This window comes from Phragmites australis, chromosome 20 (assembly GCF_958298935.1).
Source record: "Phragmites australis chromosome 20, lpPhrAust1.1, whole genome shotgun sequence".
NCBI lineage: Eukaryota > Viridiplantae > Streptophyta > Magnoliopsida > Poales > Poaceae > Phragmites > Phragmites australis.
In genome coordinates this window covers 16,096,313-16,113,515 of record NC_084940.1, presented here as the reverse complement: position 1 = coordinate 16,113,515, position 17,203 = coordinate 16,096,313, and the positions used below count along the sequence as shown (strand labels likewise).

Here is a 17,203-nt window from a genome sequence, read left to right as displayed (position 1 = left end):
CAAAATAAGCAATCAACTGTATAAAAAACAAGACTGTCAAACGACCTGCTTCTACAGCCAGTAGATTCTCGTAACAACCAACTTTTCAAAACAGCTAGCTTCTAAAAAAACTCGTAAAAAAAAAAAGCTACGCCACCTTAGATCCGCCCTGCTGAAGAGCGAAGTAGAATAATTATTATTTTGGATGCTTGTGGTCTCCTCGTCGGCCCCCACGTTGGACAGGCCATGTCTCCCTAAAAGTGCACCAGATGCAAGAAATGTAATGATTTAACTGGGTCGGGTTTTGTGTAATTAATAGACCATAATACTGTGGTTAAGTGTCACGAGCCATAGAACCAAATTGATACACGTCATTCGCTATCTAAACAAATTTCTAATGAAACACGGTTTCAAATGAACCCACTTAGTTCAAAACAGAAAAAAAATCAATGTTACGAATTTCTATCTGCACCAATCATCCAACAAGACGACCACTTTTGTTCTGGAGAATACAACATACTAACAAGACGACGACTTACAGAAAAAAAAAACCCCCTTCATTAATACATAAAAGAAACATCGATCAAATCTCCAAGCAACAACCCTTACTGTCTGAGTCAATTCTAAACACCACCTTTTCTTTTCTCCTAGGAATTCTAAACACAACTAGGGATGTCCTACTTATACAAACAGAATGTGTCAGTCCATTACCAATGCCAATTTATCTTGTACATCATGCCCCTCGTACCAGATCCACCCTTATCTAAATTATAACACCAAACACCAAGCTCCTACACATGGAAGAAAAACAAAGCTCCTAATGAACTATCCATCATAGAAAGAAAAAAAAGACTACTACAAGAAATGAGGTGATACAGACGACAAATTACCAAAGATTTATCATCCCGGTTTGAGACTGCATCTCGATTTGTTATTTACCCACACTAGCTATGTTACACACTACATGCTGAAATGGACTAAGATCCATAAGAGTCTACCATCCCCTTTTACTGTACAAAATTGTCATGTGAATCTACAAGCCTTAGGTTCAGAAGCTATCCCTGCTACCAACTGTGATAACTTCTTCCCTCAAAAAAAACTGTGATAACTTCTTTACAACTGGTAACAAAGCCAACCGCCATGCTGAATACAACAGCCAGCTCATCGGAAATGGCCTAGTAACAACAAAACTCTCGAGCCTGGCTTGGCTACAAGTTTCCAATAAGTCACAGCTCATGATGCAGTTGAGCCAGCAGAAAGTGGACCATCTCTTAGCTGCTGTAAACAGTGTTGGAGTTGCTTTTGGATCATCTCAGCAACCATTCGCAGCCTTCCTTGGCCTGCTTCTCCAGTCACAGCAGACCCATTCACAGTCTCCACAGCTCTAGCAACCTTCTGCTTGCATCTTTCCCATTCCTCAAATTGCAACCAGCAGGCTCTCCCACCATGGCTCCCATCCATTGCAAGATATGCTATATGATTGTTGTCTCCAAAAGAATACCTTAGTCTCACAGAGACACAATATGGAAGCCAGGCAGCTCCACCAGCTACATTCATGTGAGGAATGAGAGCATGGTCAAGTACAAATGTCAGGGCAAACTCTACTGAACTGTGGGCCCTGTCATGATGAATATTACTCTTAGCTAAAGTGCTTTCTGTGTTATCAGTTGAAACTGATCCTGAGTGATTTTCCAAACAAAGCTCAATCCGAGCCCTCTGAGCAGTAGCAATGTCCCCATGAGCTTGGGTAAAACCTTTCTTCCATGCAATCAACTTCAAAAATTCACGAAGTACTGAAATCGGTAATGTAAGCAAAGTGATAAAAGAAGCAACTCTGGAAGCATCATATGGTTCAGAGGCAACACGCCTGCTAAAATAATCACATATTTCATTGATTTCAGCCGTTGCTAGCTCTTCCTGAGCATTGCTCTGAGCTTGCTGTTGCTGTTGCTGGTGGTGAAATCTTTTAACACTCAAAACTTGTAGCAGCAATTGAACCCGATGAACACTGACTGCAAACACATAACCTCTGCAAGGCAAAAACAAAAGAACTAATTTATTGGCAGATCCAAATATTTATATTTAACTGAAAGGAAAACTTTTGAGCTGCTGAAACTATCACTTTTCCAGCTTGTAACTCTAGACTAAGCTCAAATAATTACAGGTTGATAGCAGCAAAATAAATAAACAAACAGAAGAACAATATCTATATTCAGTAAATACAAGTCTAAGGCACATCACATATTCAATGCACATCTGAGACATGTAAAGTAGATGAATGGGTATAGGATTTGAAGCACACACATTAACAGAATGGGCATTATTTCCCAAAGAAAACCAGCAGAAGCTCAAAATTGCCAGGGGGATATAAAAAATCCATGCACAGTAAGGATACTTGGGCCAATGACTATTATGTAGCAGCTGAATCTTACTGGCACATTGGGAAAGGAATAACAAATATTTTAATAAGATCATTATGCTAGACATGGGTTTTCAATCAAGTGCACATACTAGTTTTATAATTTCTTACCCAACATAGAACCGGAGTGCAGGTTGCTCTTGATCCAAATTCAAAAGAGCCCCCTCATTGTCCTTCAAAATTGATCCCAGTATCTCTTTCAAAAGATCAGGCAATTGCGCAAACAACCATAGAACTCCAAGGTACTTAAGGATCCCTCTTAACACCTTTTTCAGAGCTGCCAAAGGAACCCAGCCACCACCGTATCCACCATCATCCCCAAGCCCAATAAAAGCTGTGTTCAGTTCTCCTTTCATATGAACAGGAAGGCCAGTTCCAGGAGTAAGTCGCACAGGAGTTCCAGCAATCCCTGAAGCAAGAGCTGACGAAGCCAACATGGCATTTCCTGCTCGACTCAAACTGGCTGCTACATGATTAGCAACACCAGAAGTCGGCCTGGACATAGCAACACCAGGGGTAGCACTTAAACGATTTGCACTAGGACCAGATTGCGGAGCTCCAGCATTGCTATTTAAGTGTGCACTAGCCTGTGTAGAATTCATGAAGTTGGGCTCAAGAGCATTTAGACCCTGAGCAACATGTTCCATTATGAAAGGTCGAAATTGTGGGCATGGCAATGATCCACCAACTGAAGGTCCACCTTTAGGAGGGGTAGCTGGCTGTAGCCAAACTTGATCTCCAGCGAAGCAGCGCATGTCAACAGAAAATTTCTTGCGATATATAATGCGTATCCAGTATGGCCCACGAAGCACGACAGAAACATCAAAAGGCAGTAATGAACTTGGAACAAGTCCAGGTCCACCCCGTCCAGCAGCGGAAAGCATAGCAGCAGTGTGAAGATTATGACCGCCCAAATGGGCTGCTACTGGATTTGAGGGGCCAGGTGCATGATGCATGCTTGATGAAGATGAACCATTTGCTAATGGCCCCTGTGTGGGGATGTTTGCCTGTTTTGGCATGGAACTGTATCCAGAAGAAACAGTTACAGGCATTCTTGCAGGACGAATTGCACCCCCAAGGGCAAGTAAAGGTCCTGCTGTGAGCCGAATGCAATCCAAGAAGGATGCTACCTCTCCACCATTCACAAAATCCTCCAAAAACTGCATTTATGCGAGCTTAGTTACAAGACGAATCTAGAAACTAGATGTGAAATTGATTACAGCATAAATTAAGTAATCTCATGGAAAATGTTATGCTTAAGTATAAAGTATAAGCTGTACTCAGGTTGTTGCTGTACATATGTACATGTAGGAGCCAACTGGAATAACTCTATCTGCTACTGCCAGTAAAGCAGAGCATAGGCATCGTCCTGTAGAACAACAATTAATTGCCAGTACCCATTTCTACTCCCAGAATATAGAATAGTGACCCAATTTTCAAATTATAAATAAAGGAGAAATCCACCATAAAAAAGTTCTATGGCCATGGATGTCAATTTGTCCACACAATAATCCTCAAGTGTGTGGTCTCAGATTAATATTGGTGGTTAGGATTTATGAATAATGATTTGAAGCTTGCTACAGTGTGTTGAGAGGTTCAGTAAGAACTAAGAGGCTAACTATGCTTACAAGACCATTACAGTAGCAAGTAGGAACTAGAAACAATTCTATAATTTTTCATCAAAAGCCTTAATACAATTATTTGCAACAATTCTATCATTTTAGTTAGTTATATGGAAAGATTAGATAGCATTTACAGATAAGATTAGGTTAGATTTGTAAGGCGTCATTTAAAAGGTAAGATTAGATTTGTTATCAATTAGAGATAGGATTCGAGTTGATTTATAAGTTTGGTAGGAGATAAGTTAGGAGTTGGAATTGATTTAGGATTGTAATTTTCCCCTCTCTATGTAAAGGGGCAGCCACACATCATCGTAATCAAGCAAAGAAGAATTAATCTAAGTCTCCCCAATCTATAGTCCAATTCCTCCCCTAGCAGCCGACGCCGCCCAGCTATCCTCTCTGCAGTGTTTATCCTAACAATTTGAGTTACCAAAAATATTGTTGATAAACTCTAAGACATTCCAAGATTCATATACCATTTACTCGTATTCTTAATATCAGTAGCAAACTTGGTCATGGTGAAAGATTCACTGATTAAAATTTCATTTACCTGTATTCATCTCATGCATGCTGTTTTGAGACAGTATACCTGGCACACCCCTTTGGCTTTCAGTACTATGTTTTACAATAGGCACGTGCAATGAAGCAAGAAAAGGGCATCCAATATAACTAAGAATTACTTGAAGAAAACATGAATCAGGCTGAAAAGCAAGAACAAACCTTTGTGTGTGGCCAAAGCTGATCGGGAGAAACATGCATCGTGCAACCTCCCTTAGCAGTCTCCCATTCAACAACAATGTGTACCATAGGCATGGTGCCATAACTGAACCACAAGCTCATTAGACCAACAGCTTCAATCCTGAATGTTTTTCTCATCTGTTCAGATAGCTTGTCAGCACCGTCACTGTTACTTTTATTAACAGATTGTGACTTCATCTCCATGGATGCCTGATTGTCATCTAGCTTGGCATCAAATCTCACGCCAATCAATCTTCTCATTCCACGAGAAAACGAACGAGCATTAGAAAGCCGTCGTAAATCTGACACAAGCCTCTGAACACTATCTACCTCAACAGTGCTGTAAGTTAAAACAACACCATCGGCATCAAAGAAGATATGTGAATCCATTTCTGAGGTGTTTGCAATGCGAACACCAACACCCCATTGTGTTGTGGTGCTTCCTCCATTGAGCTCCCAAAGCTCCCTGAAATGTGGATCGTTTATGGTAACATCCCAAGACATGCTTCCAGCCTTACCAAGGCGCAAGCATATATGTTTCCAAGAATCATCTTGAGCAAAAGGTAGCCTTAACCAAAGATTAGAGGATGGTGTCCGCAGACCAACTTCTTCAACATATGGAATCACAAGAGAATCCATCTGAGCAGTTAGTTGAGCATGTTTAATGCACAGAGAACAGTGTCTAATGACATGCAGTAGCACAGAAGCATATATAGTGGCAGGAACATAACTATTTCTTTCCACAAGAACATTTCCATTCGAGAGGCTGGCTCTTGATTGCAAATTAGATGAGTATGCCTGCAAGTGAAGAGGATTATGCATTGCTTCTGATATTTTTCTTCGCTTATTTGGCTCACTAGATTCCAGTCCTTGTAATGAAGGGAGACTTGGTAAGAAATCTGAAAGAGAACGTTTTCTAGGTGCACCATCAGAACCTGCGGTAGTGAGCTTCCCTGATCCTGTCAATGGCACAAGATAATCATATCCATAATAACAATGAAGCCTTGTATAATTGACCATGATTCTACTTGAAAACTGAAACCTAATTCTAATATGGACAAGAAATTTTGGCAAAATACCTCCTGCAGTAGTTGACGAAGGCACAAGCTGAAGTTTACTTCCATCTGCAATACCATGGTCGCTAGGAGAGCTCAGTGAGCTCAGGTCATGATTAGAATTAGAACCTGACAACTTGGTTGCAGATGAATTCCTTACAGGGCTTGAGGAAGAAAAGGTGTTTGTGCTCTGTAAATGTCTCAAATTACTTGGGAAATGACTGTTCAAACTAACTCCAGAAGAAACTTTCGAAGTAGTATTAGCTTGGATGTGAGATAAGCCTCCATCATGCATTGGTGAGACAGCTCTAGCATTTACTCCTTGAAAACCAACCGAAAGAGAACCCCAATGAGAAGTGGATGGCAAACTAGACGGTGGCACAGAATGATTTGGTGTAGCAATAGAAGCATGTTCATATTCGAAAACCTCATCAACAATAGACGAAAAAGATGGTGAACAAGCAGGCAGTAGAGGAAGAGGCTCAATTCCATTCTGGATGGTAAGTCCATTCTCCATGATGTCAACACAGTTCACTATACCTTGTAGAGCCTGCAGATTAACATCAAAAGGATTGGTTCTGGATTCATTATTAAGTATTTGCATCTGCCCGACATCAATCTTGTTAAACCTCATAGCTTCTTTAGCATCTGCATTTGCATTAGCCTTATCACTAGCATTACACTGAGTCTCAAGCAAATGGAAAATAGGCCTGAAGTCCTTATCAAGTTGCATCAACAGATAATAGGTGTTTGCACAATGTGGAAATCCCATGACCATGAAATCTGAACCATGTAATATGGTCTTTGGAATCTTCAGAGTATCCTGAGACTGCTGGTAAACCTGGAATACAACCATTGAGTTTAGCACTTTATATTTGTAATAAGTTGAAGTTTAGCATGCTCTAATAAGGAAATCATTTAGTAATTAATGAAAGGATGTCAACTGTGTGACCACAGCTAGCCAGGCAGACACTCAGAAGAATACACTGCACATAAGTTGTCATGGTGCAGAGTAGAAATATACCGGAAATAACCTCCATAACATGATGATACACAGTGCACTATCCCATACGAGAGTTGACGATTTGGACCCTGTGAATTATATTTGTATGTTGTTCAACAGCAACGTGTAGTTAATGCAGTATTAAACTTGTTGTAACTGTCAAATGTATTTATTTTATTCTGTACTTTACAAACACTTTTTCCTACCATCCACTAAGCCTGCAAAAGTGAGTTCATGTGAGGGAAGGTTAAAAACTGTTTTGCAGCTCTGAGGTATTTGTACCTAAGACATTCTCTGGTAGTATAATAGCATGTTGTATGAAATATGTAGTTATAGAATCTACATCAAATCAATTCCACAACATTAACAATTCTATGAGCGGCAGAATAAAACGGTTAATCTGGAATTTGTTCCAGGGTCAAAATTACAGTGAAGGAAAAACAAGTCCTAGGATGTTGCATAATGTAATCCTTGCAAACATGTTTAACAGAAAGATGAAAAAGCCCTTTCACCAAAAGAAAAATTGTATAATTCCTTATCCCATGATTTGAAAAGGCCTGTTTGTTTCAGCTTCGGATTATGGCTTTCAGCTTTTACAATCCGAAGCTGAAACAAACAGACAGCTTTTGATTATAGCTTTTTAAAATCTGCTGGTTGGATTGCGGGAATCTGAGAAACTGGTTTTTCTCAGCGTTTGATAGATTGTGAAAGTCCATTTTACTATACTGTCCATCAAAGTTTTTTAGAACCTACAATCTAAAAGCTTTTTACAATCCAACTTTTTACAATCCAGTTTCTATAAGCTGCTTTTCAGAATCTCCAGCTGAAACAAACAGGCCCTAAACAACCAAACAATGAATTATAGATGAGCCACAGTGGACTGTTTTTCCCCAGAGGTTAATAAAATTTTCCACTTCCAAAAGCATCATTCCAATAAGAAAAGAAGCAAGAATTTATAACTGACAAAGCATACTTGTAAAGATGTCATTTCCTAGTCCTAATATCATTGATATTACAACAATAGATTTACAGATATTTTTTAAAAAATATACCAAGAAAACATCCTTATATGAAAAAAATTCAACTAATAAATTTCATATGGCCAATCTAGATACTTCTAACTTCTAAGGATATTATTGGCCAAAATCGCAAAAATGTAATTGCATGCATTCCAGAATGACACTTCGCTAGCTATATAAGGAGCACTAGATGACAGTACATCTGCTAAAATGAAAGTCAGACAATATGGTAGGATGAAAACTGTTGTCAACCTTAAGGCCAAAAAAACTTCCAGTTGCTGCAAGTAGGTGAAGGATGCTCCTGGTCCTCAAGCTTGCAAAAATGTCTGTAGCTGCAGTACTCCCTTTGTTTAGAGCTTCCTCACAATCTAGCAGCGCAGAATGAGGTAATATATTTTCCGGTGCTTGGAGGAGGAAGCGGCCGGTCCTTATGGAGAGAGAAAAGAGTTACTTACACAATTAGGAAGTACAAAAGGCTAGACAGGGATTGAATACATAAGACATACACATAAATGTATCATTACTCCTCTTCAGAAATAAATTGTACCATGCCTCCTTTTACCAGTTTTAATGCACATTCATATGAAAAGTTATTGGAAAATTGCAAAAATCGCCACAAAAGTCACTTTGATTATGAGTTTCCCCCCTATAACTGTTTTTTTTTTGGCAAAATCACACCTACTATTTCGACTTGGTTCTGGTTGGCGGCCTATCACCTTGTGCGCAGGCACCATTGTCAATGCCTCTTCTACATTGACAACGATGAAGATGGCATGCCAGATGATGTTGGTTGATAGCGGAGTTCAAGTTTGACTCCCTGAGTGTCAGCTCGAGGATGAGCTGTTTGCCGAGGGAGGGAGTGATGTTATGGGCGGTAAGAGATAATAGTCCAGAGTTGGTTTGATAGTTCGAATCAGTTTGGCTAGAGATAACATAGTTCAGAATTAGAGATAGAGTTAGGTTTGAATTAGAGATAAGACTAGAGATAGAATTGGATGTGAATGTGGCTGGCTGGGATATCTCTCAGCATCAGCCGAGAGAGACCAAGAAATAGATCAATCAGTTATCCTCTCTCTCTCATGTCAGCACTTTCTCTTTGTCCGACGCTCTCTTTCTCTTCTGTTCAGCACAGCAAATCACAGCCATGGCTGGTGGACGCCGGGGATTCAAACCCCAACCCAAGGTGTATCACAGCTACAACCTGCGGAGGCCAGGTTCTACCACAAGTGATGATGATAACTGTGTAAAGAATGAGTCACACAAGCATATCGCATTGAACCCAAAGTCACGAGCTATCATCCAATCGTGTCAAGTGACAAAAAAATGAATCTACAGCAACATGTCGCATGAGTGGAGGGGGCAAAACCAAACAAAGGCGAAATAACTGGTGGTTATTTGCAATTAAATGGGTTATAAGGGGGAAACTCTGACAAAGCAACTTCTGGGGTGGTTTTTGCAATTTTTCCAAAAGTTATTCACAAAAATAATGATATATTATTGTAGAAAGTATCCAAACCCAGAACAATTAGGGTGCACGTACACTGCCAAAATGTGCCAGAGCGAGTGAATTGCAAGCCTCCCTAACTTATAGAACCAGTAACAGTGCATTGGACTAGGCCATAGCAGATAAATATCGCAATCCTCAAAATAGAACCCTTGTCATGTCCAGCACCACCGGCTCCAATCCACGTTGTGCTATGACATTGTCGTTAGGGAGGGTGTCCAGTGCTGCCGGCTCCAATCCTTGTCCACTGTTGCGACCAGAGGCAAAGTCAGGAACATAGTGAGCAACCCAACGTGGATGCCCAAGTCCATTGTTGCCACCCCCTCCTTGTTGGGCTGAGCGGTTGTGAGCAGTATATTGGAGTCAATACAAACACGGACAGAGCAGATGGCCAGCCAATAGATAACAGATACCGGGATAGAGAATCGCATTGAGAGCAGATAGAGTAGTTTGGGGCAGCCGGAGGGTGTGGAGGGTGGGAGACGGGTATGGTGGATCCCATTGAGATTAGATGGTAACTGCTTCTAACGCCCGGAGACTGGTCGAGTTAAATTATACTTTGATTTATCTACAATGGACCTCAAATTCCTAGATCCACCATTGGGTAGAGTTGACAAACCCCAAAGTTCATAGTGGGTCAGAATTTTTTCCATATTATTTTGATGATTAACCATTTACGAAAAATGAAAATCTTCTCATTACACCAACTCATTTGAGTAGCGCAATTATACGTGAAAAGGTTTTAGATGTAATATACTACATCAATCAAATGCTGACAGACCTGATATTTATTCCAAGGCTAATATATGCTTGACCATATGCCCTTACTTGAAGCACTTCGTTTCCACAACAATCTGAAAAGCCTTTCTTCTCTGCTTTCTGCACAATTCATGAAAATATATGTAAGTGCATTAACTATCAGTTCCATGAACTAGTATGATGCAAACACTGCAGAAAGTAAACAAATACAAGAAAAGAGTTCATAAGGAATCAGATGCAACTGATGATGGATCAACAAATCTATCCTTCCATGTATGTGCCAAATTTTATCATCGTATCTTCTGAAACTTGTATTAGAAGAGTATTTTGGCACAAAGATTCAGCATGATTCATTCCATTGGCACTTTGTGCATTGAAGTATTTAGGAAGAAAAGAAGATAGACAGCATAAATAAGACCGAACATGCCACAAATCAAGTTCGGATGTCCAATGCATATTGAGTGAGGTAGCAACCTTGAATTTAAATGTTCAAACATGAGTACAAAAAAACAAATTAGCTATAACTTGTGAGTAACTCCTGTCACATGGCCTTTCCTGTTTCTTTTTACTTTATCATTATCATAGTTTTCTCTGTTTTCCAATTTGTTTTTAAGAATTATCTGTGTTAATTTGATGCAAAAACCTTGGCTGTTGAAATTGGCCAAGCTCTAGAAGCCACTCAGGGTTGGTCTGATTCGTACCAATACCAAATCAATCCAAGATCAAGCATGATCTAGAGTTGAACCTGGATATTTGTTGTGCTTGGCTAGAACATAATTATGTTATAATTTTTAAAACAGGACTCGTAAACCTCAAACGAACTTGAGCTTATGGCCCCGTTTGGTACAGCTCCAGATCCAAGATTTCTTGGAGCTAGTCAAACCTAGCTCCAAGAAATCTTGGATATGGAACTGTGGTTGGATTGAGGGTATTTAGTTGAGCCATTTGGTTTTCATTTTGGACAAAAAATAAAAATTTAAACCACTTTATTTTATCATACAAACTCCAGATCCAACATGGATCTCGGAGTTGGAGTTGTGCCAAACAGGCCCTATGTTTTGATCCTATGAATATTGTTTGAACTTGCACAAAAACAACAGAGAAAAGAATAAGAAAGTTCAAAAACTACCAGTCTACAATAATACTATAAAAACATATAAAAAAAGGGAAGTGAAACACATCCATGGCATCTCCGACTGCAATAATACTATAAAAACATACAAAAAAAGGGGAAGTGAAACACATCCATGGCATCTTCGACTGCAAATAAAGAAACATTTAGGCTTGACACAATCTGAATAAAGTCGCATACCAGAGCATGAGTAAAAGGGCCATCCCAAGTTCCAACCATACACCAATTTCAGTGGTCCAAGAATAGACCCATTAAAAAGTTTCTAGAAATATGGGCAGCAACATGCTACTAGTTTGTACATTGGTAAACTCTTTCCAAGCATACCCAAATCAAAACACACATGTGCAACCAATACATATTATACACAACAAGAGATAACACCTGCTACAGCACATCAATCTCTATTTCACTACCCTTCATATCACTTGAGCAAATTATACGAGTCCACCACAAGTAAATATTGCAGTGTAATACGCAGGTTTAGGGAATATTTGCATATCCACAAATGGTACAAGAAACTAACATTCTGAATAATAATGTTTAGTCAATAGTAGATCAGTAAGGGCTTGCAAACACAAAGGTAATAAACAGAATATTTTCTATCATTACCTTCTGTGGGTCTTTCACTACATTGGCATCTCGTTTCAGGACAACATCCTTTGGGGACTGGGAAATTTGAACATTTTTGCACAGTTGTCTCTGAATATCAAGAAGACGTGTGTGCCTATTGCAAGCAATTGCCCTCAAAATGAGTTGTTCAACATCAATGCAACTGAGATCAAGAGAAAGATTGGCTTCTTTATCTGTAAAAGGATCGAGTACAAATGAACTATGCTGACACTTTATCTGCATGTCTTGCCCTGCCTCAATTTTGATGAATGGAGATGAATCAGATTCTGCAGAGCTACTGCTTTTCTCATCTAACCAATAATTCAGTTTTAGGCCAGGTATCTTAAAACCACTTAAATCGAATTCCCCATCTTGACCTAGCTGCATTAGAGCGGCATTCCCAGTTTGTCCAGTGGTGCTGTCGGAGATAAGTTCAGATTTTATTGCATCTTTCCACCTCCCTTGTCGAAGAACATTAGCCTGCCCAATAATTGTGTCCATTGCAAGCGAGATGCAGAATTCATGAAGTATGGTATATAGCACTGTGAAGGGTTTCTCAGAAGCTGCCATTCTTCTTTCTATATCATCACCAAGAGAAAATCTCCTACTTTCTTCCAGCTTTATTGGGCCTTTCTTCTCACCAACAAGTAACTCCATATGCAATATCCTCCATAGGTCTACATTACCACGGTAACCTAAAGTAAGAAGAACTTTAAACTCTCCATCCACACGAAAATCAGCTATTCCATCAGTTACTGAAACATTAGATACTTCTTTAGGTCTTGGTGTCACAAGTACTTTATACCGCACACTAGCGTCTAACTTCCGCAGAGCACATTTTTCCTCATCTGGGGAAAGTTTGTTTTGACTTCCTATGTCTTCCATGCATCTTGGCAGCCTCTGATAACCCCCTGTAAGCATGACTTCAATAGCAGATGGAACATCAAACATAGGAGCTCTAGCTTGCTGCAACCCCTCATGCATAAAGAACAGCGAGTCAGCTGTTTGGGTGAAGCATGTTTCATGGCTGGAGAGAGTTGATCCAAGCTGTTGACAGTAATGGACCAAAGGAACCTGCATAAATTGAAAATAACTATCTTAATTACAAAATACAGTATGATTCAACTCTTAGTAAAACTAAAGCAATGAGGAAATTTTCTGAACAACTCAAGTACACCAAAATAACAATGGTACAAGGGTAAATAAATTATGGCAGGACATAAAACAAACAATACTGCAGTTTATCATACACATGGGCAGCAAATAGTGTACCTACAGACAAACTGCAGCTAAAATAACAGATGGAATACAATGTCTGGCAAAACAACCACTTTTAACAACAAAAACATTTCTCGTTGCTATTGGAAATGAAGAAATAAGGAGTCATCTCTAATGCAAACTTAGGTTTGCAAAGAGAACTGGCAAAATTAGTTGGAAAATTAATCTATGGATTGTTAAATATTTCATATTCAAACTAAATGATGCTAGGAGCAAAGAAATGAAGAAATTTACAGTGAAGGTGAATTGAATTCGAACTCCATGTTTTATATGAATATAGACTCAATTATAGTTATCTAACTCATATTGATATAATTACCAAACAAAAAAGGCTTTGTATGGTTGTACCTTGGCATTTGTTTGCAAAAGACATGCCTCCCAATAAATAATTTACAATAGCATAACCGCCGCAGAAGCATATTTCAACATACAGCATAATAACATGATTCAAATTTCAATGAGGCATACTGTAACTAATTTGGGTCACATATACCATAATAAATCAGAAAAGCTTCAGTAAGGCAACATGGTACTTTGCTAGACTAGACTTAGGTTACTGAGCAAATAACAGCAAGACAAAACAATTAGCAAAAAAGATGGAGAAATTAAAAAAATATTGCTACATGAAAGATCCAGTAGCAAATAATCCATCAACTCAAGTAAAATGCCCTGCAAAACCTAGTTAATAACTCCCTCCATTACTGAATAGAAGTCTTTTTAGAATCTGTGCCCCCAAACTTCTAAGAAAATATAAACAAAAAAATAGTCTGGTCACATGGAAATAATATTAGTAGCTTGGTCGTAAGAGTACTTCAATATCTATATTTTTATGGCTTTTATTTAGCATTTTTTTAGAATGTGTGCAACCAAACTCAAATAATACGAAAAAAAAGAGAGATTGGTCACATGGAAATGATATTAGTAGGTTGGTTGTAAAATGGGGCAGCTCATGATTTTCATATCGATCTATTATCCACCTCCGCATCTATTCTAAATGCTATATTTTTCTAAACTTTTATTAGCATGTAACAAGAAAAATAATGGTCAAATATGTATATTAGATAACCTGCCGATGTCTGAAATAACATGTATTTAGTAACTGTGGGATAATTGCCTGATATAACAAAGGTAGTGTGCCTGCATCAATCTGATTTTAAACAAGTTTTACAACAGTAACACTAACACCCATTAACCCACCAAGACAATGGCAGAGGGTTTCAGTGTATGTTTCCCTATAATGCAATCATACATCAATGGGATAAAGTCCTTTTTGTGCCTAGCTAAGACCACATAAACATGGCAACTAGCAGCAATCAGGAGCCAACATACTTCTCCAACACAACAGTTTCAATCTCTGCCTGCTGATAACTTAAACGAGTGTGGTTAATTTCTTTTCTTGATTTCTCTTACCGTTCTCTTGGTCTATGTGCACAAGGTAGGTGATTACTATTTTGAAATGGAGGGGCTACATCGTAAAACGAATTTTTTTCATTGCTTGGTTTATGCCAGAGCACAGCACGAAAGTAACAGAAGTACAATACTCCCATCAGTCCAAAATATATGTTGGCATTACACTATTTATGGTACTACTAATTTGGAGCCCCCCCCCCCCACCACCACCACCAACTAAATTTGTTGACACTACACTATGATACTAGTAATTTGGAGCCATAACACCAATCAAATGAAAAAAGTTCACATGCCACTCCACTAGAATGATGACAAGGAAACTACAAGAGCAAGAAGAATCAGGGATGCTGAGTCCCAAATAGGGTCGAACCTGCTGGCACCACTTGGCGAGGACGTGGAGGCGGAGCATGCGCTGGCGCGTCCGGGCAATGAACTTGAGCAGGTCGATCTTCTTCTCGGAGTCGGACCGCTGCCGCCCGCCATTGGCGCCGCCGGCGCCCTTCCCCTCGGCCTCCCCTTGCGACTTCTCCACGAGCTCCCGCAGCGCGAGGTATGACTCCTCCGCCGTCCGCCGCACCACAGCGCCCAGCTCCACCGTCTGCTGCCCCAGTTCCCCCGCCATCCCCGCCCGCCGCAGCTAGGGTTTCACCTTCACCTTTCTGTTCCTCCCCTACTGGAACCCCGCGAGCGTCCGCGAAGGAACCCTAACCCCTCCCGCCAACGAGCGCATGCAAGGATAGGGCGGACTCGCGCGGGTTCCCCACGCCACGAATAGGGGTGGAAATGGGAGTGGAATTGAAAAATGAAACCAATCAACGGAGGCAAGGGGTTCCGGGAGGCGGCCGAGGCCGGCGGCGTGGGAGCGCGAGAAGGGGATCCGGTGGAGGGGGAGGAGGGAGATCGCCGGCGGCGAATCGGCGGCGGCGAAGGGGCGGGGCTGAGGCCTCCTCTCTCGGTCGGTCGGTCGGTCGGGACCGGACGGGGGTATGCGACTGCGCCCTAGTCGACGAGCCCACGCGGAGACGGCGGGTCGGGAGGTGTTATGGGCCGTACGATCAGGATGAAAGCTGACGGATCAACGGCTGGATGCAGACGCTGAAACCAGACAAGCTCTAGCCTTTTTTTCTAGTAGACGTTAGACGAGGAAGGATGGAAGCCTTCGCTGCAAAGGATACACGTAAAAACACTGACGCATAGCATGCCGCGCGCGCGCGGAGTGAAAAAAGTGAGAGGTGGCTCTCCAGAATGCGCTATGGCCGTTTCAAGACACAAGAATTAGGTACTTGTTTATTTTTCGAGCAGCCGGTACTTAGATTTCATTTTAATGGTCAGAACGAAGCTAAAAACGATGACTCTATTAAATTGAAATATCAAAAAATAATTAATATATAAATTATAAAGAATGTGTATTCATAACTCGTCAATTGATGACTTACTGTAAATCTAACATGGGTGGGCAACGATGCTAATTTGGGACTGAGAATCATAACCTGATCTAGTTGTCAATCTTCACCGAAGAAAGCAGTTGTACAGCAAAATGAAGGGTCGGAGCTGAAAATTCACATGAAGTTATTACCACTTCTGTTACATATCTGCACAAATTTTCTGAAAATCTATGTTCAATTCAGTACAGCACAGAGCAAAGACAATCGCATTTGCTAGAACTTCTGAGAGCATTTACAACGAGTAACTACTAACTAGTGAGTGATGAAGTAAAGCAATATGCTGCCAATACGTATATCGGATCAATCTCCAAATACAAATTAGAGGACTTTTACAGTACACCTAAATGAGTGTATGTCGTCCATTTTTCTCATCCGATGGTTTAAATTGGTCTAATGATACTCTATCACCCATCAGTATCATGGGTATCATTAAAGAGTATCATGGGTATCATAAGGGTAGGATTGGAAATAAAAAACCATGATAAATTTGTAAATTATATGTTTAATTAGGAAAGTTCAAAATATTAGTTTATTCTTCGGATAAGCTTTCACTTATTCTGTTCATTTCATTTATTAGGGTTTCCACCCTCCGTCGATCGGTCGATGATGGGTGATGAAGGTCCGAAGTCCGGTCAGTCAATGACGTAATTACCCCTAAGGGTATCAAGATAATTACAATAATACCTACTAAAATAGACGGTTGGATCACAACAATGATACTCTCCATCATCTAGTATCATGGTGTACTGTAAAAGTTCTCACAAATTAATACATGTTGGCTGGACGAGTAGTAGCAGTGGTATCCTAAACACCTGATGCTACCTGCACATTTCAGTAGCAAGGTAAAGTGAAGCAAAATCTACAGCGACACGGACAAGATCTTGCCCTCTGTGCGGTGAAGCACTACCTGGAGAAGTTCGACGTCATGGGCCACCAGAACCACTTCTTGTCCTCGGAGTCCCACCGCCTCATGGATTTGAGTTCCTCGTGTCAATCTGCTACGAGGAGTTGAGATCGCCAGTGCTAACCTGCTGGGTTTTTGGGTCCGAGGGGGCCGCCCCGCTGGCCCCTCTCCAGGGCCGGCCGTGCATACACTCTCCCGCATGGTTGCCAGAATAATAATAAGTGACTTTGCACCATGTGGTGCTGCCATTCGGTAATTCACAAGAAATTATCATTGCTTTTGTGTGTGCCGTTTCATGCCATCGCCTCCCTGACGAACAGGCCCCTT

The 17,203-nt window shown here is 40.5% G+C and overlaps 1 protein-coding gene across 1 annotated transcript; it reads right to left on the bottom strand.

Moving 5' to 3' along the window:
* Positions 1-539: 539 nt before the first annotated feature.
* LOC133901758 (mediator of RNA polymerase II transcription subunit 14-like) lies at positions 540-15,553 on the bottom strand. The gene is made up of 8 exons (XM_062343236.1): positions 14,898-15,553; positions 11,840-12,913; positions 10,121-10,218; positions 8,088-8,262; positions 5,838-6,654; positions 4,741-5,717; positions 2,510-3,558; positions 540-2,008 (listed from the first exon to the last, which is right to left on the bottom strand). The coding sequence occupies exons 1-8, from the start codon at positions 15,147-15,149 to the stop codon at positions 1,213-1,215; spliced, it is 5,238 nt and encodes a 1,745-aa protein (XP_062199220.1). The 5' UTR covers positions 15,150-15,553; the 3' UTR covers positions 540-1,212.
* Between the last annotated feature and the right edge of the window lie 1,650 nt (positions 15,554-17,203).